The sequence below is a fragment of the Leopardus geoffroyi genome, chromosome C1 (assembly GCF_018350155.1).
Source record: "Leopardus geoffroyi isolate Oge1 chromosome C1, O.geoffroyi_Oge1_pat1.0, whole genome shotgun sequence".
NCBI classification, from domain to species: domain Eukaryota; kingdom Metazoa; phylum Chordata; class Mammalia; order Carnivora; family Felidae; genus Leopardus; species Leopardus geoffroyi.
The window spans coordinates 154,293,740-154,316,162 of record NC_059328.1 but is presented as its reverse complement, the minus strand read 5'-3'; the positions used below and the strand labels follow the sequence as shown (position 1 = coordinate 154,316,162).

The following is a 22,423-nucleotide window of genomic DNA, read 5'->3' as shown; positions in this document are numbered from 1 at the left end:
TGTCCAGCTTGGACAACCGGACTGTTAGATGGCCTAGAACTCACCACCAAAAGGAGAAAATGGGAGAGTCAGTTCAGTCAGTAAGCATTCACTTACCGGGTCAGTTTTTTAGGATATACGTCTGTGAAGATCAATATAGCACAGTTCCTTTCTGCAGGTCTCGCATAACTCATTGGGGAGTGAGGTAGGGAAGACAAATACATAAAAGATAACCTCAGTAGACTATTTCATAGAATTATGAGCATGGTGTTATGGAAACACAGAGGAAGGACGCTTGCTTCTTTTAAGTTGTTAACACAGAGAGGAAGCAGGTCTGGGAAAATCATAGGAAACGTTTAATATTTTAATATCTTGATTTTGAGTAGCTCTTGGAATGGGGAAGAAAATGAAGGAGTAGAAGTCATTCAGTGTTTTGGAAATGCAGGTTGAGTTTAGGGAGAGTCTGGTATGGCAAAGATTGTACAGGAACAATGTGTAAGGTGAAGAATGGCGTAACCCAAGTGGAACCCACTGGAAACAATTATCTGGAGCTCACATCTGAAATTACCTTTATTTTAATATGAACCCACGTTATATTTTAATTTAAAAACATTTCATGAAAAACAAAGTAGAGAACCCAGACAACACTCATAATACTAACAAGTTTTCATTTTACCCAAAAGTTCAGTCTGTCCCCTCCCACCCACTCTCTGCCCTTTCAGTCCCAACTCACAAAAACAGTTAACACCAACTTTGAAGAGTTCACAGAGGAATTGGAGCCAATAGTGGGAAAGAAGAAATAAGTAGGTATTAGAATAAGAATCAAAAGTGATTGGCGTCCCAAATGGAAAACAAGAAGTATTTGTGATGTTAATGGTACCATGTTGTGCAAACTTTCATATAATTCATATAAAAAATAAAAATTATATTTTGGCAAAAAAAAATCATAATGTTTTATGTAAATTTTAGTTCAAGATCAGCTTGGTGTAAAATTTGTTTTTTTAAAAAAGGATCAGCTTTGATGTTTAGAGTGATTCCCAAGAACTTTCCTGAACAGCTTTGTGTGTTCACATAGACCACAATTGTTTACAGAAGAGAATCAAAAGAAATGTGAGCTGGGAGCAAGGAGGTGGCAGAGAGCTGTCAGCTGATGCCCAAGCTGGGGAAATGGGCAGACCTGCCTATATCATTAATAGCTTGTGGTGTGACAGGAAATGTGGAGCCTTTGTTTGTGTGCCTGCCAGAGCACTTAACTCTCAGATGTGTCTGGCTGACAAGGTTAATATGTAAGGATCTCTTAACAGAAAAGCAGGCTCTGCCGAGATTGTATGATTGTATGCCTATGTGTAGCCGAAAAGAGTTTGGGCAGGTACCACAGAGAGGTATCATGTTTGATCCTCTCGATCAGAGGTGTGATGTGCTCAGGATCAGAAGCAATCCCCTTGAAGCTTGTTTTCATAAGTCTGTGAAGACTAGAGATACATTGGATAGGACCAGCTTTCTGCTGCTTTGCCTTATAAATGCTTAGCTGTTGTGAAGATAAGGTGGAGCTTGCCTTTCAAAATAGGATGAAATGTCTGAATCCAAGAATCCAAGCGGAAATGATGTTGCAAAGTGAATTTATGTCCCTGAACCTCCCCACTCCCATCCCCCTCCACACATACAAAACGTTTCTAAAAAGAATATAATTAAGCATCTGACTGGATTTTTTTCTTTTTTCGGAATAAGAGAAGCTGTCATTGTTTTGAAAGTAATTTGCTGTACCAAGGTTGCAAATTGCCATAAGCCAGTCTCTATTTGTGTTAATAAAAAAATATATTCAAACACTTGAAGCATTATGTCTTGAATCCTCTGAACCTGATGGTAAGCCTCCATTATGTTGCCATGATCCATTTGAAACTTTGTAAGACATTTTATAGGATCCTGCTTCTTCCCAGTACTGCTGTTATTTGGTTTTATTTTTCTCAAAAGAATACATTCATATATTTTTACAAAATCAAATATTACAAATGGCTTTTAATGAAATAGAGAAACCTTTTACCAAATCCTTTTCTATTTCATCTGTATCTTTTGACATTTACATCTTTACCTCTGCATAATGTGCTTGTAACTGTTATTTCTGGATTCTCACTCTTTGCCTATATAGTAGATGAAGATTTATCTCTCTCAAATTATCTTTCCTTTTGACCATATCCTAATACATGGAGATATAACACCATGTTCAAAATTAGTTATATTTCTATTCTTGTATACTTTTTTTCCCCCCAGAATTAATACTTGCTTTTGATTGTGTTTCTAACCAGATTTAGCTGGACGTCCAAGTTAGCTTTTTTTTTTTCTTTTGGTAAGGCTTTGAGTTTTTTGAGGCAGTTTTAGGTTCACAGCAAAGTTAAGAAGGTACAGAGATTTTCTATATACCCACTAACCACACACATGTGTGGCCTCTCCCTTTGTCCACACCCCCCATCAGAGTAGTACATTGGTTACAATTGATGGAGCCAGATTAGTACATCATAATCATCAAGGCCTATAGTTTCTATCAGAGTTCACTTTTGGTGTTGTACATTCTGTGGATTTGCACAAATGTATAGTCTCATGTACCCATCGTATTATCACGCAGAGTATTTTCACTGCCCCCAAAATCCTCTGTGCTCCACCTATTCACCCCTTCCCCTAACCTTCCAACACCAACCAACCACTGATCTTTTTTGTCTCCATAGTTTTGCCTTTTCCATAATGAAATATAGAATCATACAATATGTATATAGCCTTTTCAGATTGGCTTCTTTCACTTACCAATATGCATTTTGGATTTTTCCATGCCTTTTCATGGGTTGGTAGCTCATTTCTTTTTAGCACTGAGTAATATTCTATTGTTTGGATGTTCCACCATTTATCTGCTCACCTACTGAAGGACATCTTGGTTGCTTTCAAGTTGTGGCAGTTATGAACAAAGCTGGTACAAACATCGTGTGCAGGTTTTGTATGAACAGAAGTTTTCAAATCCTTTGGGTAAATAACACATAACTCAATTGTTGGGTTGTATATTTCGAGTATGTTAGTTTTGTAAGAAGCCATCAAACTGTCTTCCAAAGTGGCTGCGTGATTTTGCATTTCCTCCAGCAATGAATGAGTCCCTGTTGCTCCACATCCTCACCAGCATTTGGGGTTGTCAGTGTTCTGGATTTTGGCCATTCTGGTGAGTGTGTTGTGGTGTCTCGTTATTGTTTTAATTTGCATTTCCTTGATGATATATGATGTGGTGCATCTTTTCATATACTTATTTACCATCTGTATGTATTCTTTGGTGAGGGGTCTGTTAAGCTCTATGACCCATTTTTAATTGGATTGTTTGTGTTCTTGAGTTTTAAGTGTTCTTTGTGTGTTTTGGATAACAGTATTTCATGAGATGTGTCTTTTGCAAATATTTTGTCCTAGTTTAGCTTTTGATTTTGATCATTTTGTTACTCTTTCTTCAAATGCTCAAACATGTTAGATAATCTACCGATTTATTTATTTATTTTTTCCTGGAGACCTCCCACTCAGAGCCTTCTAGCCTTCCACCCCGTTGCTCCTTTCTGAATGGATTGATTTCTGTTTGCAGCCCCACTGTCATCCTCTTTTTTGTGTTAGATGCCTTATATCCAGGATCTCATATCTTTCATTTTTCTTTATTTTCTCCATTTTCCAGGGCATCCCACATAGCTTTCTGTTGTCTCTGAGTCTCACACACACACAAGTTTTGCAAAAGGAATCAGCTCTTTTTCATCATTAGCTCTCTCTGTGTGGTTGTTACTTCTTCCATTCTCAGCAGCTAACCACGTAGGCATCTGCTTTCTTGTTCTCAAAATGTCTTCTCCACTGATGTCTCTTTTCCATTATCCCCTCCCCCATGAATTTATTCCCATTTTAAATTCCTTTAATATCATTTTCATAAGGTCTGAGGAGAGAAAGAAGGTATATTTCCTTTTTTGTGGGGCTTGCAACTTTGCCATGAAGGGAGTAGACCTTACCATACAGGTGTACAGGTAGGGGATGGTTAGAAAATCCCATCTCGAAATTTATCCAGTTACTGGATTATCTAATCCCCTTCCCTATCTCTTAGTTTACAGCTGCTATTATGCTGTTCCTGATCAAGAGATTAGGAAATAAAAGAAAGAACAACTATCGTATGTATTGGCAATTAATTTATAGCTTTGGGAAGAGATAGCTGTGAAAAACAATGACTAAACTAGGATTTTATCTTGTTTTACTGGGTATTTCTCTAGCACCCAAAATTGGGAATTGATTATTTCTGCCTGTCATTTATGCATTCAGCAAAAGTTACTGTGTATTCAATATGGTAAAAATTGTGAGAGATCTATTTCCTATTGCTTCCAAAAACTACTACACACACACACACACACACACACACACACACACACATATGCCTCAAGAGTTTATAATACGTGTAAGGCCATTTCACCTTATTAAAACAAAATGCAGGTCCCCCAAGTAATTCCGCAAAGTGAAACTCTTAAGTTTCCTGTTCAGGTAGGTAGCCTCTGACTGTCTCTAAGAAGGTAGTGGTAAGTGTTCAAGAAATAAACTTAAATGTCACTGTACTTCTATTTTCTCAATGCCAATGATAAAATATAACTATATTCTTTTATAATCTTTGTAGTAAAATACAAAAGGAAGAACTTTTAGTAATATGGACAGAATAAACCCTTTCTATAATTTGAAATTGAAATAACAAAAAAATAATAAGAACAATCCTTAATTTGTGTATGTGTTCATGCGTGCATGTATGTGTAGATAGAAGCTTTAAAATGCAAAAGGTTAATTTTTAACTGTTTTTTTTTCTTTTAAGCGATTAGTCTAAGATATTATCCAGTGATTAAATAATCAGGCAGTTTGCCTCTCTACTCATCTTAGATGTCACATATCTTCAGGTTTAATGAATGCCCTCTTTTATTCAAACGTTTAATTATCTTCCATTGGTGGTAGTCTCCACACCACTGTAGCAAAATTTATCATATCAACACAGAGCCCCAGCTCAGCTGGAGAGACTGATGGCTGGGCTAAGTTATAAACCCTGGAGTAAGGTGAGCAGCCCCACGTACCCTGAGATTGTCTAAAATGGCCTTAGGCAGCTGGAAGGTGCACCAGTTTGACAGATGCAGTTGTGCAGAAAATCAGTATATGGGATAGAATACTGAATATTTACTGTGAATATCCAAAGCATAAATGAGCCTTTTCATCTTTTTCATCATTATCAACCAAATGGCTGCCTATTTGGTAGCATATGTGTCTATTCTCAAGATGAATCATTCACTTATTTTAAATAAAATAGCTCAACCTCCTCAAGGTCCCTTTATTCTCTGAAGGAATTATGAATACTATGATGAAGATTGCATTTCATGTATTTGCAGGTTCTTACAGCCAGACTAAGACATGCATTGTTACTTTAATGATAACACAAGGAAAGGGAGAAAGAGTGGGAAGGAGGTCTTATCCAATACTGATTGTCCACTATATAACACACTCATTCATTTTCTTATTTAACCCTGTGCCAGATATGTAAATAGAATTATTAATAATGTGGAGAATTATTATTAATAATAATAATAATGTGGAGAATTATTAATGTGCAGACAAAATTGTGACCAGTGTCATTAAGTAATCTGCCCTAAGGCACTCTGCTAGTATATCATAATGCTAAAATTTAAATCCAGGTTTGTCTGGCCTCAAAGCCCGTATTTTTTTCCATTACAGCTTTCTGTATTCCATATGGTTTTTCTCAGCTGTGAGTAAGGTTGTCCTTCATAGAGGAAATTAAGTTCATTGTTGTTTTAGTTGTCCTTTATTAGTATTAACCACAGTTTGGTCTGTAGCCAGAAAATAATCACAGTAAATAAAAGAAGCAGGTAGGAGCCAAATAGAGGTAAAAAGCTAGTCCATTCATCAGCAGGTAACAATAACACTTACTGAAGAGACGCTATCGACCTCGGTGGACTAATTTCAGAACTATTGGCTTCCATTGCAAACTCTAGACACACACCAGTGAATGCAGTTGGTTTCAGTTCCTCAGGGAAATAAACTTCAACAGTAGCAATAGAAGAATCTAAACCAAAGACAATTGGGGAGTAGTTCTTATTTGGGGATTTCTTCAGAAGACGACTTGCCTCCTTTTGTACAAAATAAATATTCTAGAAGAGTTGTATGTTAATTAATATGTTTGAATCTGAATGATCATTTGAAAGCCATTCCCAGTTGACAGGTAATTTATTGTGAATTATACTTTAAAATTCAAGAAAGAAAAAGGAGGGGCGCCTGGGTGGCTCAGTTGGCTGGGCATCCAACTTTGGCTCAGGTCATGATCTAGCAGTTCACGAGTTCAAGCCCCGTGTTGGGCTCTGTGCTGACAGCTCAGAGCCTGGAGCCTGTTTCAGATTCTGTGTCTCCCTCTCTCTCTGCCCCTCCCCTGCTCATGCTCTGTCTCTCTCTCTCTCTCTCTCATTCTCTCTCTCAGAAATAAATAAAGATTTAAAAAAAATTTAATAAAAAAAGGAATCCTGTAATCATTTTGTAATAACAAATTAAATTTCACTTCATTGATTCATATTTCATAGTATTTCAGCATGACTACAATATACTATATCTTTTCTGCCATGTCTGTATTCATGATAACAATTTTAATTTGTTTTGGTTTTTTTTTTTTTTGCTTTTGCTTTTTGCTTTATTTTGAAGACTCTCTGATATCCATGATTCTTTATATGTTAAAAAAGTACTCTTTCTGTTTATTGTTATATTCAATTCTTCCATTCTTCTACTTGCCTTTCAGAAAATTCAAGTGGTAAATAATAGCTGAAATTTACAATGTAAGCTACACTATAGGAAAAAAAAAATTAAACCTCTTTGTATAATTTCTTTAATTCTTTTAGAAATTAGAAAATAATTACGTCTCTGAACAAAAGTTATCAATATGACTCCTTCTAGATCTGTATTGCCCAATATAGTAGCAACTAGCCACATGTAGCTATTCATTTAAATTACATAAAATTAAATAAATTGAAAACTAATTCCTCTGTCATACTAGCCATAATTTCAAAGTCTCAATAGCCACATGTGGTTAGTAGTAACCATATTGGACAGCACAGATATAGAACATTTCTGTCATCATGGAAAGCACTATTAAATAGTGCTGTTCTAAATTGTGATATAGAATATAGACCAAGATGACTTCTTTCATCTTTTTTTTTTTTTTTCTGCACGATCCCCAGCAATTTAAAACAGTAATTGCTACCTAGGTAGTGGCCAATAAATACTTGTTGAAAATTGAATGAATTGAATGAGTGACTGGAAAACAGGAAGAATGTAGTTTCAGTTGTAGAATATTTGTGGAAATTTATGGTTAAAAATTAGGTTCAGATCCAGAAAGGTTTTATGCAGTAAATATTGTATAATCATACAAAGTTTGGGAAGCAGGAAATTGGGCTAGATTTTTTTCAAATAATTTTCTATATTTATTGCCAATATTTGCCAGCAATAGACTATCATATTTAAAAGTCAATTCATTTCTCTTTCTCTAGAGATAGCTATTATTCTTAAGTTGGTTTAAATCATTCCTGTTTATGCTTTTATACTTTACTATGCACTTATGTATTGACAATAATATCTAGTATTGATTAGTATGTTTGTAAAAATATATATAAATAACCACTATGGTAGGGGTGCCTGGGTGGCTCAGTCGGTTAAACGTCCGACTTTGGCTCAGGTCATGACCTCACGGTCTGTGAGCTCGAGCCCCGCGTCGGGCTCTGTGCTGACAGCTCAGAGCCTGGAGCCTGTTTCAGATTCTGTGTCTCCCTCTCTCTGACCCTCCCCCGTTCATGCTTTGTCTCTCTCTGTCTCAAAAATAAACGTTAAAAAAAAATTTTTAAAAAATAACCACTATGGTAAAAATATTGCACATTCTCTTCTATAATTCATGATTTTTCCTTCAGTATTATTTTTCATATATTTCCATTTTGATACAGTTAGTACTGAGTGACTCTTTTTAATTGTTCTTATAGCACACAATTTTGTTTATGTCATATTTTACTTATGGATTTATTTATCAATATTATTGCTTGAAATTGAGAGAGTTTCCAAAGTTTGGGTAATATAAACAACGTAGTAGTGAACATCCTTATCCATATTTTTGTGTGTGTGCATGTGTGCACTTTCCTAGCCTAGTTCATATACGTAGAAATGTAATTGTTTGCTCACAAGTTTTGAGTGCCTTCAGCTTTACTAGATATTATCAAGCTCTTCTCCAAAGTGTTTTACAATTTACAGTTCTCTCCATAATAATTGCAAGTTGTCCTTTCCCAGCAATTTATCAACATTTCTATGGTTGAATTAAGTGTGAAATGCCTGTTTGTATGCATTTTATTTGAGTTTCTTTGATTATTAAGGAAAGTGAGCAACTTGTAGCATAATTATTCTCATTTTCTTTTCTGTCAATTGACTGTTGTTCATTGCTTATTGGAATGTCTTATATACACAACAAATCTTGTTTCCAAGTGTTTAGCTTATCTTTATATTTTAACTTTGTATATGGATTATTTTATTATACAAACATTCTCATGTTTACCAATCTTTACGTTGCTTTTATGGGTTTTTTAAAAAATTATTTCCTCCTTGAATATCATATTTTATTCTTTATTTAAATATTAATTTGGGGGAGAACTGACATCTAGATGATATTGAGTCCTCTTATTCGTATATATGGATACAGTATATCTCTCCATTGATTTGTATCTTTCCTTAAAATTATGTCATGCCATTAAGGTTATGCATATCTTCTAAAATATGTAGTGTTTTTATTGACACTGCCTTTTAAAAAATATTTTACTTGCTTATTTATGTACATCAACCCTGTTGATTTTCGTGTATCAAGCCTATATCCAGTGACCTTGCTGAATACTCTTATTAATTTCAATAGGTTGTCAGTAAATTCCCCTGAGTTTTCTGTGTACACAATTCTATTGGGTATAAATAATTTATCCGTTTCCAATGATTACATATCTTATGACTTCTTGTTTTATTGCATTAGCTAGAAATTCTAGGAATATAGTCCAGAGGCAGTGATAGTAAAGATCTTTACTTGGTTTTCACCTTTAATTATAATATTTCTAAATTTTCACTTTTAAGTGTGTCATTTGCTATAGATTTTGGTAGGTATTCCTATCAGGTTAAGGAGGTTCTATTTTATTAATAGTTTGCTTAGCATATTTTTCAAATGAAATACTGGATTGTAGGCTTTTCTACAGGTTCTGAAATGCTCATAAGCTTTCTTCTTCCATTAATCTGTTGATGAGATGAATTACATTAATAGATTTTTGTTATTGAACAACCTTTGCATTTATTTGAAAAACTCTGCCTACTCAGGGTTTTTTCTTATACATTGCTTGTTACATTTGATAATATTTCATTTTGTATTTCAGCATCTCTAGTCTAAAATCAGAACAGTTTATAACTTCATTTTCTCAATCACGATGGGTATCAAGTTTTCAGAAATCTCAAAATATACTGAGAAACTTTCTCTCCCTCTCCCTGCCTCTCACTTGCACGTACATGTGTCTATAGCTGGTTGATTCTGGAACTAATTTCAGGCTCTTTTATAAAAGATTGGAAAGCTATATTTAATGCCTCTTTCTTTCTCTTTACCTAGATTTGGACACACATGCATTCTATCATAACATCTTTTTTTTGGTATTTTTCATCTTATGAAATCAACATCACTAAGCAGAATACAAAAAAATCAAAATTATCTCTTTGTACTGTTTCACACTCCATCTTATCTAAGAATATATTCAATGAAACATATGGACCAGGAAAGATTTTAAAAACTTAAGTGGAGGAAGAAGAATGAAAATCAAACTCCTACCTTTTTATTACCAATAAAAGAAATAAAAAGTAGGACAGTACCATAATCTGTACTGAAGGGAAAAATGAGTTGTATTATCCATGTGCAAATACAGCAAGAGAAAGTAGATATTTTAAAACCTATTAAAAAGTTTAAAATCTTCCAAGTTTCTGTAATTTTTGTTGGTTTTAAAAATTTTTTAATGTTTATGTATTTTTGAGAGAGATAGAGAGACAGAGCATGAGCAGGGAAGGGACAGAGAGAGAGGGAGACCCAGAATCCAAAGCAGGCTCCAGGCTCCGAGCTGTCGGCACAGAGCCCGACTCCAACTCACGAGCCGTGAGATCATGACCTGAACTGAAGTCGGACGCTTAACCAACTGAGGCACCCAGGCGCCGCCAAGTTTCTGTAATTTTTAGTGCTGCTTTTCTACATCGTTTTTTAAAGACCATGGACAAACTATGTATTTTTCCATGTTAACGTTGGAATTTGACAGGTACTCTGTTCCCAGTCGATGTTCACTGCAGTAAGAACAGTGGAGGCAGCAGGTGGCAGCAGCTCCCACTCAAAAAACTGGGAATCACGGCAAGCCATGTAACAGCCTGAGGCCTCCCTTGTAGGCTAGCTAGTTCTTTTGTGTAACTGCTCATTTCAAATATGGGGGGAAATCGATATAATGCAGAAATCCCACTAACTTTGACAAAGCAAATGAGACTTTTTTTGTGTGCCTATTTTATGCAGAGAATGAATAACAAATTTATGAATTAGGTGGGTGTACAGCTATTGCCTTTATGCTTTCTACGACCCTCCTTCCTCTTTTCCCCTCTTCTGTCCTAGTGTATTCTTTTGGGTTTCACTCAAGCCTTTCCTTTTTCAGGGAAGCCGGACATCTTTTAACATTTCCCTACATTTTATTAAATGACAATGAATTACAATAATAATAAGCTGATAATATTAGTGACCACTTATTGAACACTTATTATATGTAAGGCTCTCTTCCAGAAGACTTACATATTTTATCTCATTTAATTCACATAATCATTCATGGAGTAGTTACTACTATTATTACCCACATTTTATAGATATCAAAGCTGAAATGCAGAAAGGTTAATAACTTGCCTAGGGTCACCCAACTAATAGGTAGAAGTGGCTAGAAGACTAATACCAGTTATCTGACCTTGGAACCTAGGCTCTTCACCATTATTCGGGGATATGTTAACCAGGAGACCAATCTCTACCAATAGACAGACTGACAAATATTTTAATTGTGCTAAGAAATAGGGTAATTTAAAGTTCATATATTCCAAAATGTCTTTGAGAAGTACTTCCACAGGTAATAATTTGAGGCCACTGACAGTTCACTATGAAAGGGACGAGCAGCAAATCTCAACTTCTTCACTTACTATCTGTGGAAGTTTGACAAGTTACACCACCACCCAGAGCTTAACTTTCCTAAAGTATTAAATGGTGACAGTAACTCTTGAGTGTTATTATGAAGATTGAGATATTATAGGATAGTTCCCAGAATACAGTTAAGTATATCCTCAATTAATATTAGTTCATGTCCACCTTCTTGAGTAAACTGTAGTGCCAACTATGAATTTCCCTTGGGTAGGATGAACCTGGAGAATGAGTTAAAGGGGAATGAAGGGAAGTATTCATTAACTGAGGAAGAACATTGCATTATGAATTTTTGTATTTCCCTCAGTGAGGATCTTAAATGATGAGTGCATAATCAATGTATCTTGTTAAGTTGATAACTAAATAAAGTCACAAAATTAAGTAGTCAGTGGATATTTTATGTATGTACAAACAGTCTTTTCAAGCATTTGACATGCATTTTAGAGGACCAAGGTTACCATTACATTCATGTTCCTGAGAAATTATTCACAATTAAGGAAGATTAATGGGAGCCCCTTATTAATTTCTGACTCAGTTTTTATTGTGACAGCATTTTGTGTTCTCTGATATGCTTAGGCTTGTGTTTGTTTGATCATTCATTAAATACCTGATTTATCTTCTAGACCAAAAACAGAAGATGCCTGGGTATTTGCAAAGCCCAACGCCATTCAGGCTGTTGGTGTTATGTCGTTTGGTGAGTATATGGTTTCAAAGGCCCTTTCTCAATATGGAGGCTTCTGTATAATGAAAAAAAAGTTTCGTATTTGTGTCTGGAGAGCAGATGTCCTAGGTTTTAGACTTCCTATTAGCAGCTTATGATCTAGTTTGTGCCAACATAAAATTAGGCTCAAACTTTTCTCACTCATCACTAAAGTTTGATTTAATTTGGACAAGTCTCTTCCTCATGCAGACAACTCACTAAAGTCATCTTGTTTCTTAACTTGAAAATCGAGCGAGTGTTGTTATGTGCTTCTTCAAAACCTTGCACACAAAGTATTACAAATTGGCCAGACGTCTAAAGCTACTCTGTTATATCCCAGATTGGAAAAGAAGCCATGGACTGGAAATATAGTGTTGTTTAGATTTCCCTTAAAACTGGAAGGCCAGTAGGAAATGGAAAATAGGAGAGAAAAGTTGGATAGGCCTGGTTTATATCAAGAGTGACATGAAGAGACTACATAAGCCTAATGTGAGTGAAACTTCTCATTCCTAAAGCCGTTAGAAAGTTATTTTCTGACATAGCTAGTAAATTAATGTATTTGAACTTCAGTAGCATTCCAAAATCATATACATCTCCGAATTTTCAGAAGAAAAAGAGAACCTTAGTGTTTGTTTTAATGATGCTGATTTTGTTTTGTTTGTTTTGTTTTGCAGCATTTATTTGCCACCATAACTGCTTCTTAGTTTATGGTTCTTTGGAAGATCCCACAGTAGCTAAGTGGTCCCGCATCATCCACGTCTCCACCTTGGCTTCTGTATTGATCAGTATTCTCTTTTCTACATGTGGATACTTGACCTTTACTGGCTACACCCAAGGTAAAATGAGAGATTCAGTCTCATCATATTTTGCTATTCACATGGAGTGGTTCTGTCACTTCTCATTTTGGGTACAATTATACCTAATGTTCTACTCCGAAGTTCACTAATCTCTTCTGCCCATTCTCTCCTCAACCTTCCTGCCTCTACTGTTTCTGTTTTGTGATTCTCTCCCTTTTAAACTGCTAAACTTATTTCTGTAGTTCATTCTCTCTCTTCTTCCATGCTTTCACTTAAAAGCACTTGAATTCTGGCTTCCCCTCCCCACTACCCCCTGCAGCTTCACTTTCAGAAATATCAGTATCTTTCTGCTCTTCAAAGTGAATAATCTTCTTAGTTCTGATTCTCATGCACCTCTGCAAGTCACTTAACAGTTCTGAATATCCTGTCTTTTTTCCCATAGGAGAAGGAGCACCATCATATCATCATTCACTCTGTTCATATTTTTTTTTTACTCCCGGAGTGATTGCTCTCTGCTTTTTCCTACCTTCTTTCCCCTTCTCCCCCCACCCACCCCCTCCATTAACTGGCTCAGGCAAGTTGCCTTCTTTTCTCTGAACAAATTCTCTGGAGATTGCCCTTGTTTTAAACTCTAGTCCATACCTATCCTTTCATTTCCAGTCTCTTGCCTGCAGGACCTACCTATTTAGTTGTCCAGTTCTTACCTTAAACACAGAACATCATCTTTCACACAAAACCAGCCCCTCCCCTCCTCCCCTCCTCCTTCAGGGCACCACTCCACACTGAATTTACTTCTCTTTTCCCTGTTCACCCAGGCCCAACAACCGAATGGCTCTCTCTTCTGCTTCCTTTGACCTGTGCGTTCACCCCTCCGTGTAGTGTAATATCCAGGGTAATCTGACAGCCCGCTAAATGCTGTGATTCAAACATGTCACAGCTTTTGCAGGTCTATTATCTCATTTGACCTTGAAACAACCCTATGAAGGTAAGTGGAATAACTAGTTTTACCCCCTGCTTAGAACACAAAGAGGTGAAGGAACTTGCCCAAGCTGGATGGTGACAAAGTAGAAAACAAGTTTCCTGACTCCCAGTCCAATTTTCTTTCCATTCTCTCTTGCTGTCTACCCCATTTTGGTCAAGTGTGACCCATTAAAAGCTGTCTCTTATCCTCCAGACCCTCTTCCCTTAGTTGTCAGATGACACTAGGTAGTCTTGAGTGAGTGGTCATTGTTTCAAATAGAGGTTACTGGTGACTATGATGATAGGCGGGCATTTTTCAAATAATGAAAAAAAGTAAAAATGCCTTCAAAACAAAGTGGTTAGTATAATTCCAGTGCCATCAAAAATATAATACAGGCATATGTCATTAGAGTGCAGTAACAAAGTGATTGTGAACATCCTGATAAAAATTGTGTTTCAGAACATTGCCATGTATCACTGTTGCTGTATCATTTGCCAAGGTGAATGGCCTGTAGGCTCCAGTCTGTACAAAACCTTGGTTTTTAAATGCCTTCTCTGTAAGACATAAATCCTTTATCTTAGTCACACCTTCCTAATGTTGTTATCAGTGGTAATTGCTTAGATATAATTAAATCTTTATATAACAATGCTGACAGGTTGGTTTGGGTTTGGGTTTTTGTGTTTTTTTAACCTAGCTATAATTCCCGAAAATACACTTAGACTCAAGCTGGAATAAGCTGACACTGTTCCTTCAGGCTGTTTCATTTTAGGCAAATTTGGTCTTATCTGTGCACGCTGCGTGCTTCCTTTCTTTTCCCTCTTAGTAGATAAATTTCAGCTTGTGAGGCACTAAGGACTGCAGGTTGCTCTTGACGTTCTAGGCACTTTTGAAAAGGGGCAGGGCCCATTTTGTAGAGAAGATTAGTGAACAGGGACTTTTAGTCCTCTTTCTCAGAACGGTGGAACCTTTTCAGTCAACCTTGAAACAGGCCTCTACCACGACTGCTCTGTGGTTTAATCCCTTCTGCCCTAAGGGACACTAGACAGGAATGTGCATTTGTTCTAATTGACAGGAGGAGGGGAGAAGAGTCATTAGAGTCTTGGCAGAGCCAAGTCATTTAGCTTTTTAAAGAAAAAAAAAAAAAAAGGACAGAAATACAGTTTTGTTTTCTTTTTAAACAGTATGGTAGTGTGTGACTTTGATCTGATATCCTGTTCAGTCTAATTGGAAAACGTGACCAAAATTTTAAAATGTAAGCATGTTATATTTAGGAAATGAACAGGCCCAAATATTGTTTGTTTCAGTTTTGGGAAGCTTTTTGCCGCCATGACTTCTGGGCCCTCGTTAGATCCCTCCATTTCTTCATAGATGTCTGAGAAAAGACAGTGTCGAAATAGGAATTGGTCCGGGGCGCCTGGGTGGTTCAGTCAGCTAAAGCGTCCAACTTCCGCTCAGGTCACCATCTCACGGTTCGTGAGTTCAAGCCCCGTGTTGGGCTCTGTGCTGACAGCTCCGTCTGTGTCTCCCTCTCTCTCTGCCCCTCCCCCGTGTGCATGCTGTCTGTCTCTCTCTCTCTGTCTCTCTCTCTCTCTCTCTCTCTCAAAATATATAAACATTAAAAAAATTTAAAAAAAGAATTGGTTCAAGGTGTACATGGTCCATTGTTTAGTGTGGAACTAATTAAATATAATGCTTTTCCTCAGAAATAACCATATTTCCACACTTTTAAATCAGTGCTCTTACACCAAGGTTGATCCGATACCATGAAAGGTAAATTCTTGCTGTGACAGGGGGTTTGTGATTGAACCCTATAGCGTGGTCTACAGGAAATTCAGCTCCCCAGATGTACTGGTCTACTCTTCCTTTCAGGATTGCCCTTGATCTAAGAATAACGTTTCAAAAGGAAATTTGTTTATTTTAACATACTTTTTTTTTTTTTTTTAATAACGAAGTCACTTATTTACCAGAAACAAAGACCAGAAGCAAGTTTGTAAAACCAGTGTACAAGAATTTAGGGAGTTGATTCAGGTGTCAGAAGACAATGGATAAAAGTATTTTTCAGATGTTGATACAAATTTAAGGCAGATCTACTAAAAACAAACAATGAGAGTAAGGGAAAAACTACTAGTTATAAAATCATCTTCAAGTTGGCACAGGTACTAGTTTTAATATCAGTCAATAATTATAGAGTTATCGAATGCAAACACGCTATATTTAGACTTGGCAGTCTGTTCCATTGATTAAATGAAGTTTCTGCAGCTTGACTTACATGATAAATACCCATTATCTGATTTGTTAGGTGTTTATCTCAAATATTCAGTTGAAATAAATCTATTTTATATTATTCTCTAGGAGACTTATTCGAAAACTATTGCAAAAACGATGACCTGGTAACATTTGGAAGGTTCTGTTATGGAGTTACTGTCATTTTAACGTACCCAATTGAATGCTTTGTGACTAGAGAGGTAAGCACAATTCCTTTCCAACACTTTATCTAGTTGATCCCTCTACTACATTTAATTCAGGAAGACTTGTAAATAATTTAATTCTGCAAATTTGCAAGTGCACGATGAGGAATAGAAGTTATAAAATTTTCTTTTTCAACCAGTGTGAAGAGAATTTCATACTCAAATGCTTCCAAGTTATTTTTTTCTAAAATTGGATTTGAAGATCACGTTTGGTGGTTTAGTTTATATTAGCATAAGTATAAATATTTATACAACTGCATTCCAAAATGAATGCCAGCCTTTAATAGGGCCAAACTAAGTTGTTTTTCCTTAAAAACATTCTTACAGAGAAATTAAGTACTGAGATTTAAAACATGTTTTACAGAATTGTCCTTTTGCTAAGATTGTTTTAGAAGTCAACATGTATTCAGGCACCTTGGAACAGATTTTGATCAGTTGTGTTATTTTTAAAAAATGAAAATATCTTACTGTACATGGAAAACCAAAATCAATTTAAGCCATTAGTTTTACAGATATATTTCATTTATATATTTATCCAAGTATATTTATCTCTATTTTACACCATGTAAAATGATAGAGATGATATATGTTTTTGTGATGTATTTGTACTATATATATATATATATATATATATATATATATATATATATATATGTGGATTTGTGAAGGATGATTAAGTGAAAAAAGAACTCACTCTTTTTGTGTAAACTTGGATAACATGGCTTGTTGGGAATCCCTTATACAGTCAGCGAAAAATCCACTGTACGAGTCAGCAGAAAAACATGATCCTGTTTCATAGTGGTTCTTTCAGCAATCACACTGAAAAGGGCTTAGTTTTAGGATCTGTTCCTAGAGGCTGTTTACACAGTGCGCCATGTGAATGGGTCTAATGTGTGAAGTGAAATGCCTAAACGCCACAGAGCTTTAAATACACTAACTGATCGGCTGGCTTCTAGAGGAAGACCAGTGCCTACCTTACGCCTTTTCTGGGGTAAGGAACTGCTCAGGGAAATGGAATAAGGAAATATTAAGCACTATGTATGTCCTTTACAATTAGCACTTGTCCTCACTTACAAATGTGTAAATCACAAGCCCGTTCTCCAACTTGAATATAAGAGAGAAGTATACTGAACTTTACTTTTATGAAGATTTTTTTAAAATCTAAGAGCCTGTAAAGTATTTGCTGTTGTTGGATGCAGGAAATGGTTTTATTTTAGCTTCTGCCCAGTACTTTGGGTTCAAATCTGATCTCTAGATCAGCAGTAACAGATGGTACATTCTCGTGTGGTTTCTGGTGAACTGCTTATGGACCATCTGAGTCACTCCACCTGCACAGCTTATGTCTTCAGTACTTGGAACTTGTGTTTCCTCTCTAGCTGCCATGACAGGAAGACAGAACTAAATCAAGATCTCTGCCATGGTAGCAAATACGAGCAGAGGAACCTCAGATATACTTCATTCATATACCTCAAATATCAGAGGAACCTCAGATATACTTCATTCATTCACTTCCTTTTTCTCTCTCCTCTGTCTACACACACACACACACACACACACACACACACACACACACAGTCAAAGCCATTTCTATTCATAGGTTAAGTAGCCAGCCACATAAAAGGATGCCAGAAAGCGAAAGCCTGCCCAGACCCCTAATGAATGTCTCTCACTAGCCTGATGCACTTAGTGACTTTCTACTCTTAGAATTTTGTCAGAGGCATCTACAAGAATGAATTTTAAATATTTGGAAAAACATTACCAATTGTAAAACCATAAATAAGTAAAAGTTATTAGTATCCCCATTAATTATTAGCAGAGTTATGGCAGTATCCAGTCTGTGGGGAATGCTACTTATCTAGGAATATTACTTAGTACAGCTTGGAGGGTTGGCTTCCTTAAGACTTTCTAGGGGCACCTGGGTGGCTCAGTCGGTTACTCATCCGACTTTGGCTCAGGTCATGATCTCACAGTGCGTAAGTTCGAGCCCCGCGTCGGGCTTGTGCTGACAGCTCAGAGCCTGGAGCCTGCTTCAGATTCTGTGTCTCCTTCTCTCTCTCTCCCCTTCCTCCGCTCATGCTCTGTCTCTCTCTGTCTCAAAAACAAATAAATATTTAAAAAAATTAAAAAAAAAAAAAAAGAATTTCTAGCATCTGACCTTCTACCATTTTCAACTCTTGTCTCAGAGGTTCCCTTGCACAGAGTCAACCCTGTTCAGACTGTCTCCTCCTTGTCTTCCATAGGTATCTTTCCTGTTCTTCTTACCTCTTTTGCTCTTTTCACATTGTTGCCTCAGTCTGTAATTCTGCTCTAAATCCTACCTGTGTTTCAAACCCTATCTCAAGCCAAGGTCAGACAGGCATATTTCAGAATTGCTGTAGAGCCAATTACTCTCTAAGAAAGATGGATCTAAGTAACTAAAGCTCTTTCTGTTCTAAATTCTATTTGATTATTTTATCCAGTCATAAATTGATCACTATTTGCTTTTTTAGATGGGTTGAATCTCTACAATCTACTTTCATTCAAATAATCTAAATAGCATCTGTAGTTTCTATTAGTGGCAGCCTTATTGAACTCATACTTTTTAAGGTAACTTCCCAACATCATTCTTACACTTAAGAAATAGGTTTTTTTCGCACATTATTATACCATGTTCTGAGGCTGTAAGATAACCTATTGCCTATATAATAATCAACAAAGAATATTTGTTGTTGAAATGTATATGCATATGTGTGCAAGTACTTCAGAAATATAGGATGTTCATATGGCTTAAGATTTGATTGATTGCCTTACTGGTAGTGTTTTATATAGTCCTAAATGCTATAATATGATATACTTACTTAATAAGTCCTCCATGCCTCTGAGAATCCCTCTCTAAATAATGTGTTTATTTGGCAGGTAGTTGCCAATGTGTTTTTTGGTGGGAATCTTTCATTGGTCTTCCACATTTTTGTAACAGTGGTTGTCATTACCATAGCCATGCTTGTGTCATTGCTGATTGATTGCCTTGGAATAGTTTTAGAGCTCAATGTAAGTACAATTAAAATTTACACCTTCTATCCTAAAAATAAAAATCTCTTTAAAAAGAATGTTTACATTTAACAAAGGTTCTATTTTCCTTAACAAAGGTTGCACTTTCTTAAATGGAATGAAAATGTGTTCATTATGTTATAATAAATATTAGAGTGATGATATAGTCTACTTTATAGAACTATATACTTTTTTAAACGTTTACTGATTTTTTTTTTTATTTTCAGAGGGAGAGAGTGGGGAAGGGGCAGAGAAAGAGGGAGAGAGAGAATCCCTAGGAGGCTCCATGCCGCCAGCACAGAGCCTGATGTGGGGCTTGAACTCATAAACCATGAAATCACAACCTGAGCTGAAATCAAGAATCAGATGCTTAACCGATTGAGCCATCCATGCACCCCTATAGGACTATATACTTTTAGAGCAGTGGTTCTCCAGTGGGGGAAATTTTTCCTCATCCAGCAAACATTTTTGGTTGTCACAGTTGGGTATGTGGGTACCACTGGCATCTATTGGGCAAGGTCCAGGGATGCTGCCAAAGACTCCACAATGCACAGGACGGCCCCCATCATAAAGAATTACCCAATCAAAGTGTCAGTTGTGCTGAGGTTGAGACACCCTGGTTTGGAGCACTTTTTCATATTTTATTTTCTTTTTTTTAAATGTCTATTTATTTACTTTGAGAGAGAGAGGGAGGGAGAGAGAACGAGTGGGGCAGAGACAGAGAGAAAGAGAGAGAGAGAGAGAGAGAGAGAATCCCAAGCAGTCTCCACACGGAGCCTGACACAGGGCTCAATCCCGTGGCAGTGAGATCATGACCTGAGCCAATATCACGAATCAGATGCTTAACCCACTGAGCCACCCACGCGCCCCTCATATTTAATTTTCTGTAATAAATAAACATTACCAGGGGGCCTGGGTGGCTCAGTCGGTTGAGCATCCGACTTTGGTTCAGGTCATGATCTCATAGTTTGTGAGTTTGAGCCCCACATCGAGCTATGCACTGAAAATGCAGAGCCTGCTTGGGATTCTCTCTCTCCTGCTCACTCTCTACCCCTTGCTTGCTCTCTCGCATCCTCTCTCTCTCTCACACAAAAATAAATACACATTTAAAAAATATTGCTAAAAATAACTATATATTACATGGATCTGGAAGTTCCCTTGTTAAGTAAGAGTAGGTCTAGAGAGATTCATTAAATATGTGTGAATGAAGAGTTATACCCCACATTCACTTACCACAGCCCAAGTTCTTTTTCTTTAACATATTTTTTTTTCCTTCTCTAGACCTTTCCCTTGTAATCTGTACTGCCATCTCCCAAATCTAGGTGCTTGTGATACCACATCTGAATTAATACTGTTTTTTTGCTTCAACTAGCACATATTTAAGTTCTGCTTCCAGTGTATCATAATAATGCTTAAAAATGTCTACTTTCCTACCAGAGCAGGCATAAATTCTGTTGCCTCTATAATCTGACCCCGTGCCTTCTGTGGAAAGTTATTTACCATTTACTTCTCCAAATCTACCCTTAGCTCTAGTCAATCTTATTTTGGGCCTCTGAGTAAGTCATATTAATTCTTTCTTTCATCCTTTGGCTTATATATATTCTTTCCTATAATTATTATTTTCCTTTCATTTCCATCCAAATCTCACAAAGATTTAAGATCTAGTGCAACTTCTAATTCATGTATTTGTTGATCAAATATATATTATTCCTATATAATTGAAATACAGTGATGGGAGGAAATCAGAAAGGATCCATGCTTTCATGGAGCATACAATCTCACAATTAAACATGAAAAGTTCAGCTACTATATAAGTCATGAAGAAGAGAAATGAAAGTAGATGGATTCCCAGAAAACATTTATAAGAAAAGATTGACAGGATCTGGTGACAAAGAGGGATAGAGGGACACATCAAGAATGACTCCTTGGTTCTACTTTGTGGAGCTGGGACAATGATGCCACCTGATGTGAAGTGAATAGAAATGGATCTACCACTTTAGAGTCATTAATCTTCCTCTTCTACAATCCTTATGGAATTTCTGCTCAGAATCCCACCACTTGGCATTTATTAATTATGCACCACAAGGAGGGCGGACTTTTACAGATGGAATCCCAAGTCATTATTTACTCACTCTATTGAGAGTTGAGGGATAGATGAAGGCATTATTGTCTGTGCAAGACACTGTTCCCTCCAAATGCCATTTGGATTTGAAGTTCCAGACAAAAGCAGTGGAGGATTCAGTTAGTAATACACTACTGGGGATGTTCTTATAGCAGAATATATGAAAAGTAGGGAGTAGGCAGCTTCCCAAAACCACAGGATCCTGGGGAATGATCTATCCCACCAGCAATGGAAAGAAAGCTCATAGGAGAGATACACAAATATTAAAGGTAACTTTCACCTACTTCCCAATTTTGCATAAACCAAAGACTATTAGGTTCATTCAAAATCATTTTATGTTCCAACCTTGATCTATGATCTATGTAAGTGGATGACTACTACCTTAATGCACTAACTTGATTTGTGTATTGTTATCATGTATCGTGTGTTGTTTAAACTGTCTGTAAGCTTGCCTTCTCTACCAGAGAGTAAGTTCTTTGAAGACAAGAATGATACTTAGCTATTTCATCCATCCTCCACAGTATATGGCATAGTACTAAGAACACAGTGCTCAAATTACTGCATGGGCTATTGCCTCTTGGGATCACAGATCAGGAACTATTTCTACAATCGTTCCTGAACATAAGGGGTATTCATCAGCATAGCACCAGGATACTAAGTGTTACCAAAAAATGATGGTATTGACAGTGACATTAATCTTTCATCTGTGCTGAGGATATGATCAACATAATGATCCCCAGGTCTGTTATTTCTTACTTCGTTAGATGTCTCATTTGAATTCATATTTGGTTGTGTGTGGGCTTTTTTAATATTGTAGGATTTTGGTATGAAAAATATGTTTATCAACTGCCTGATCACTTAGTACATGTTGATAGCCTAACTGTTCTCTTTAAGTTAAGCAAGCATATACACATTATTGATTTTTTAGTAATGATCTATTTTTGTAAATTTGACCATAACTTTCTGTTAATTGCTTATCTCCATGATACTTGCACAATACAATTGTAAGCATTTAATTACATTAAAGAGTACCTATTGTACTTACATTGAAAATTATTTGCAGTTAAGACAGA

The 22,423-nt window shown here is 36.4% G+C and overlaps 1 protein-coding gene across 1 annotated transcript in view; it reads left to right on the top strand.

Moving 5' to 3' along the window:
• The window catches only part of SLC38A11 (solute carrier family 38 member 11), a 57,908-nt gene that overhangs the window by 26,473 nt on the left and 9,012 nt on the right, over positions 1–22,423 (top strand). The window contains exons 8-11 of the mRNA XM_045480054.1: positions 11,899–11,969; positions 12,650–12,811; positions 16,086–16,198; positions 19,097–19,228. Coding sequence (XP_045336010.1) covers positions 11,899–11,969; positions 12,650–12,811; positions 16,086–16,198; positions 19,097–19,228 — 478 coding nt within the window. The remainder of the gene's footprint in view (positions 1–11,898; positions 11,970–12,649; positions 12,812–16,085; positions 16,199–19,096; positions 19,229–22,423) is intronic.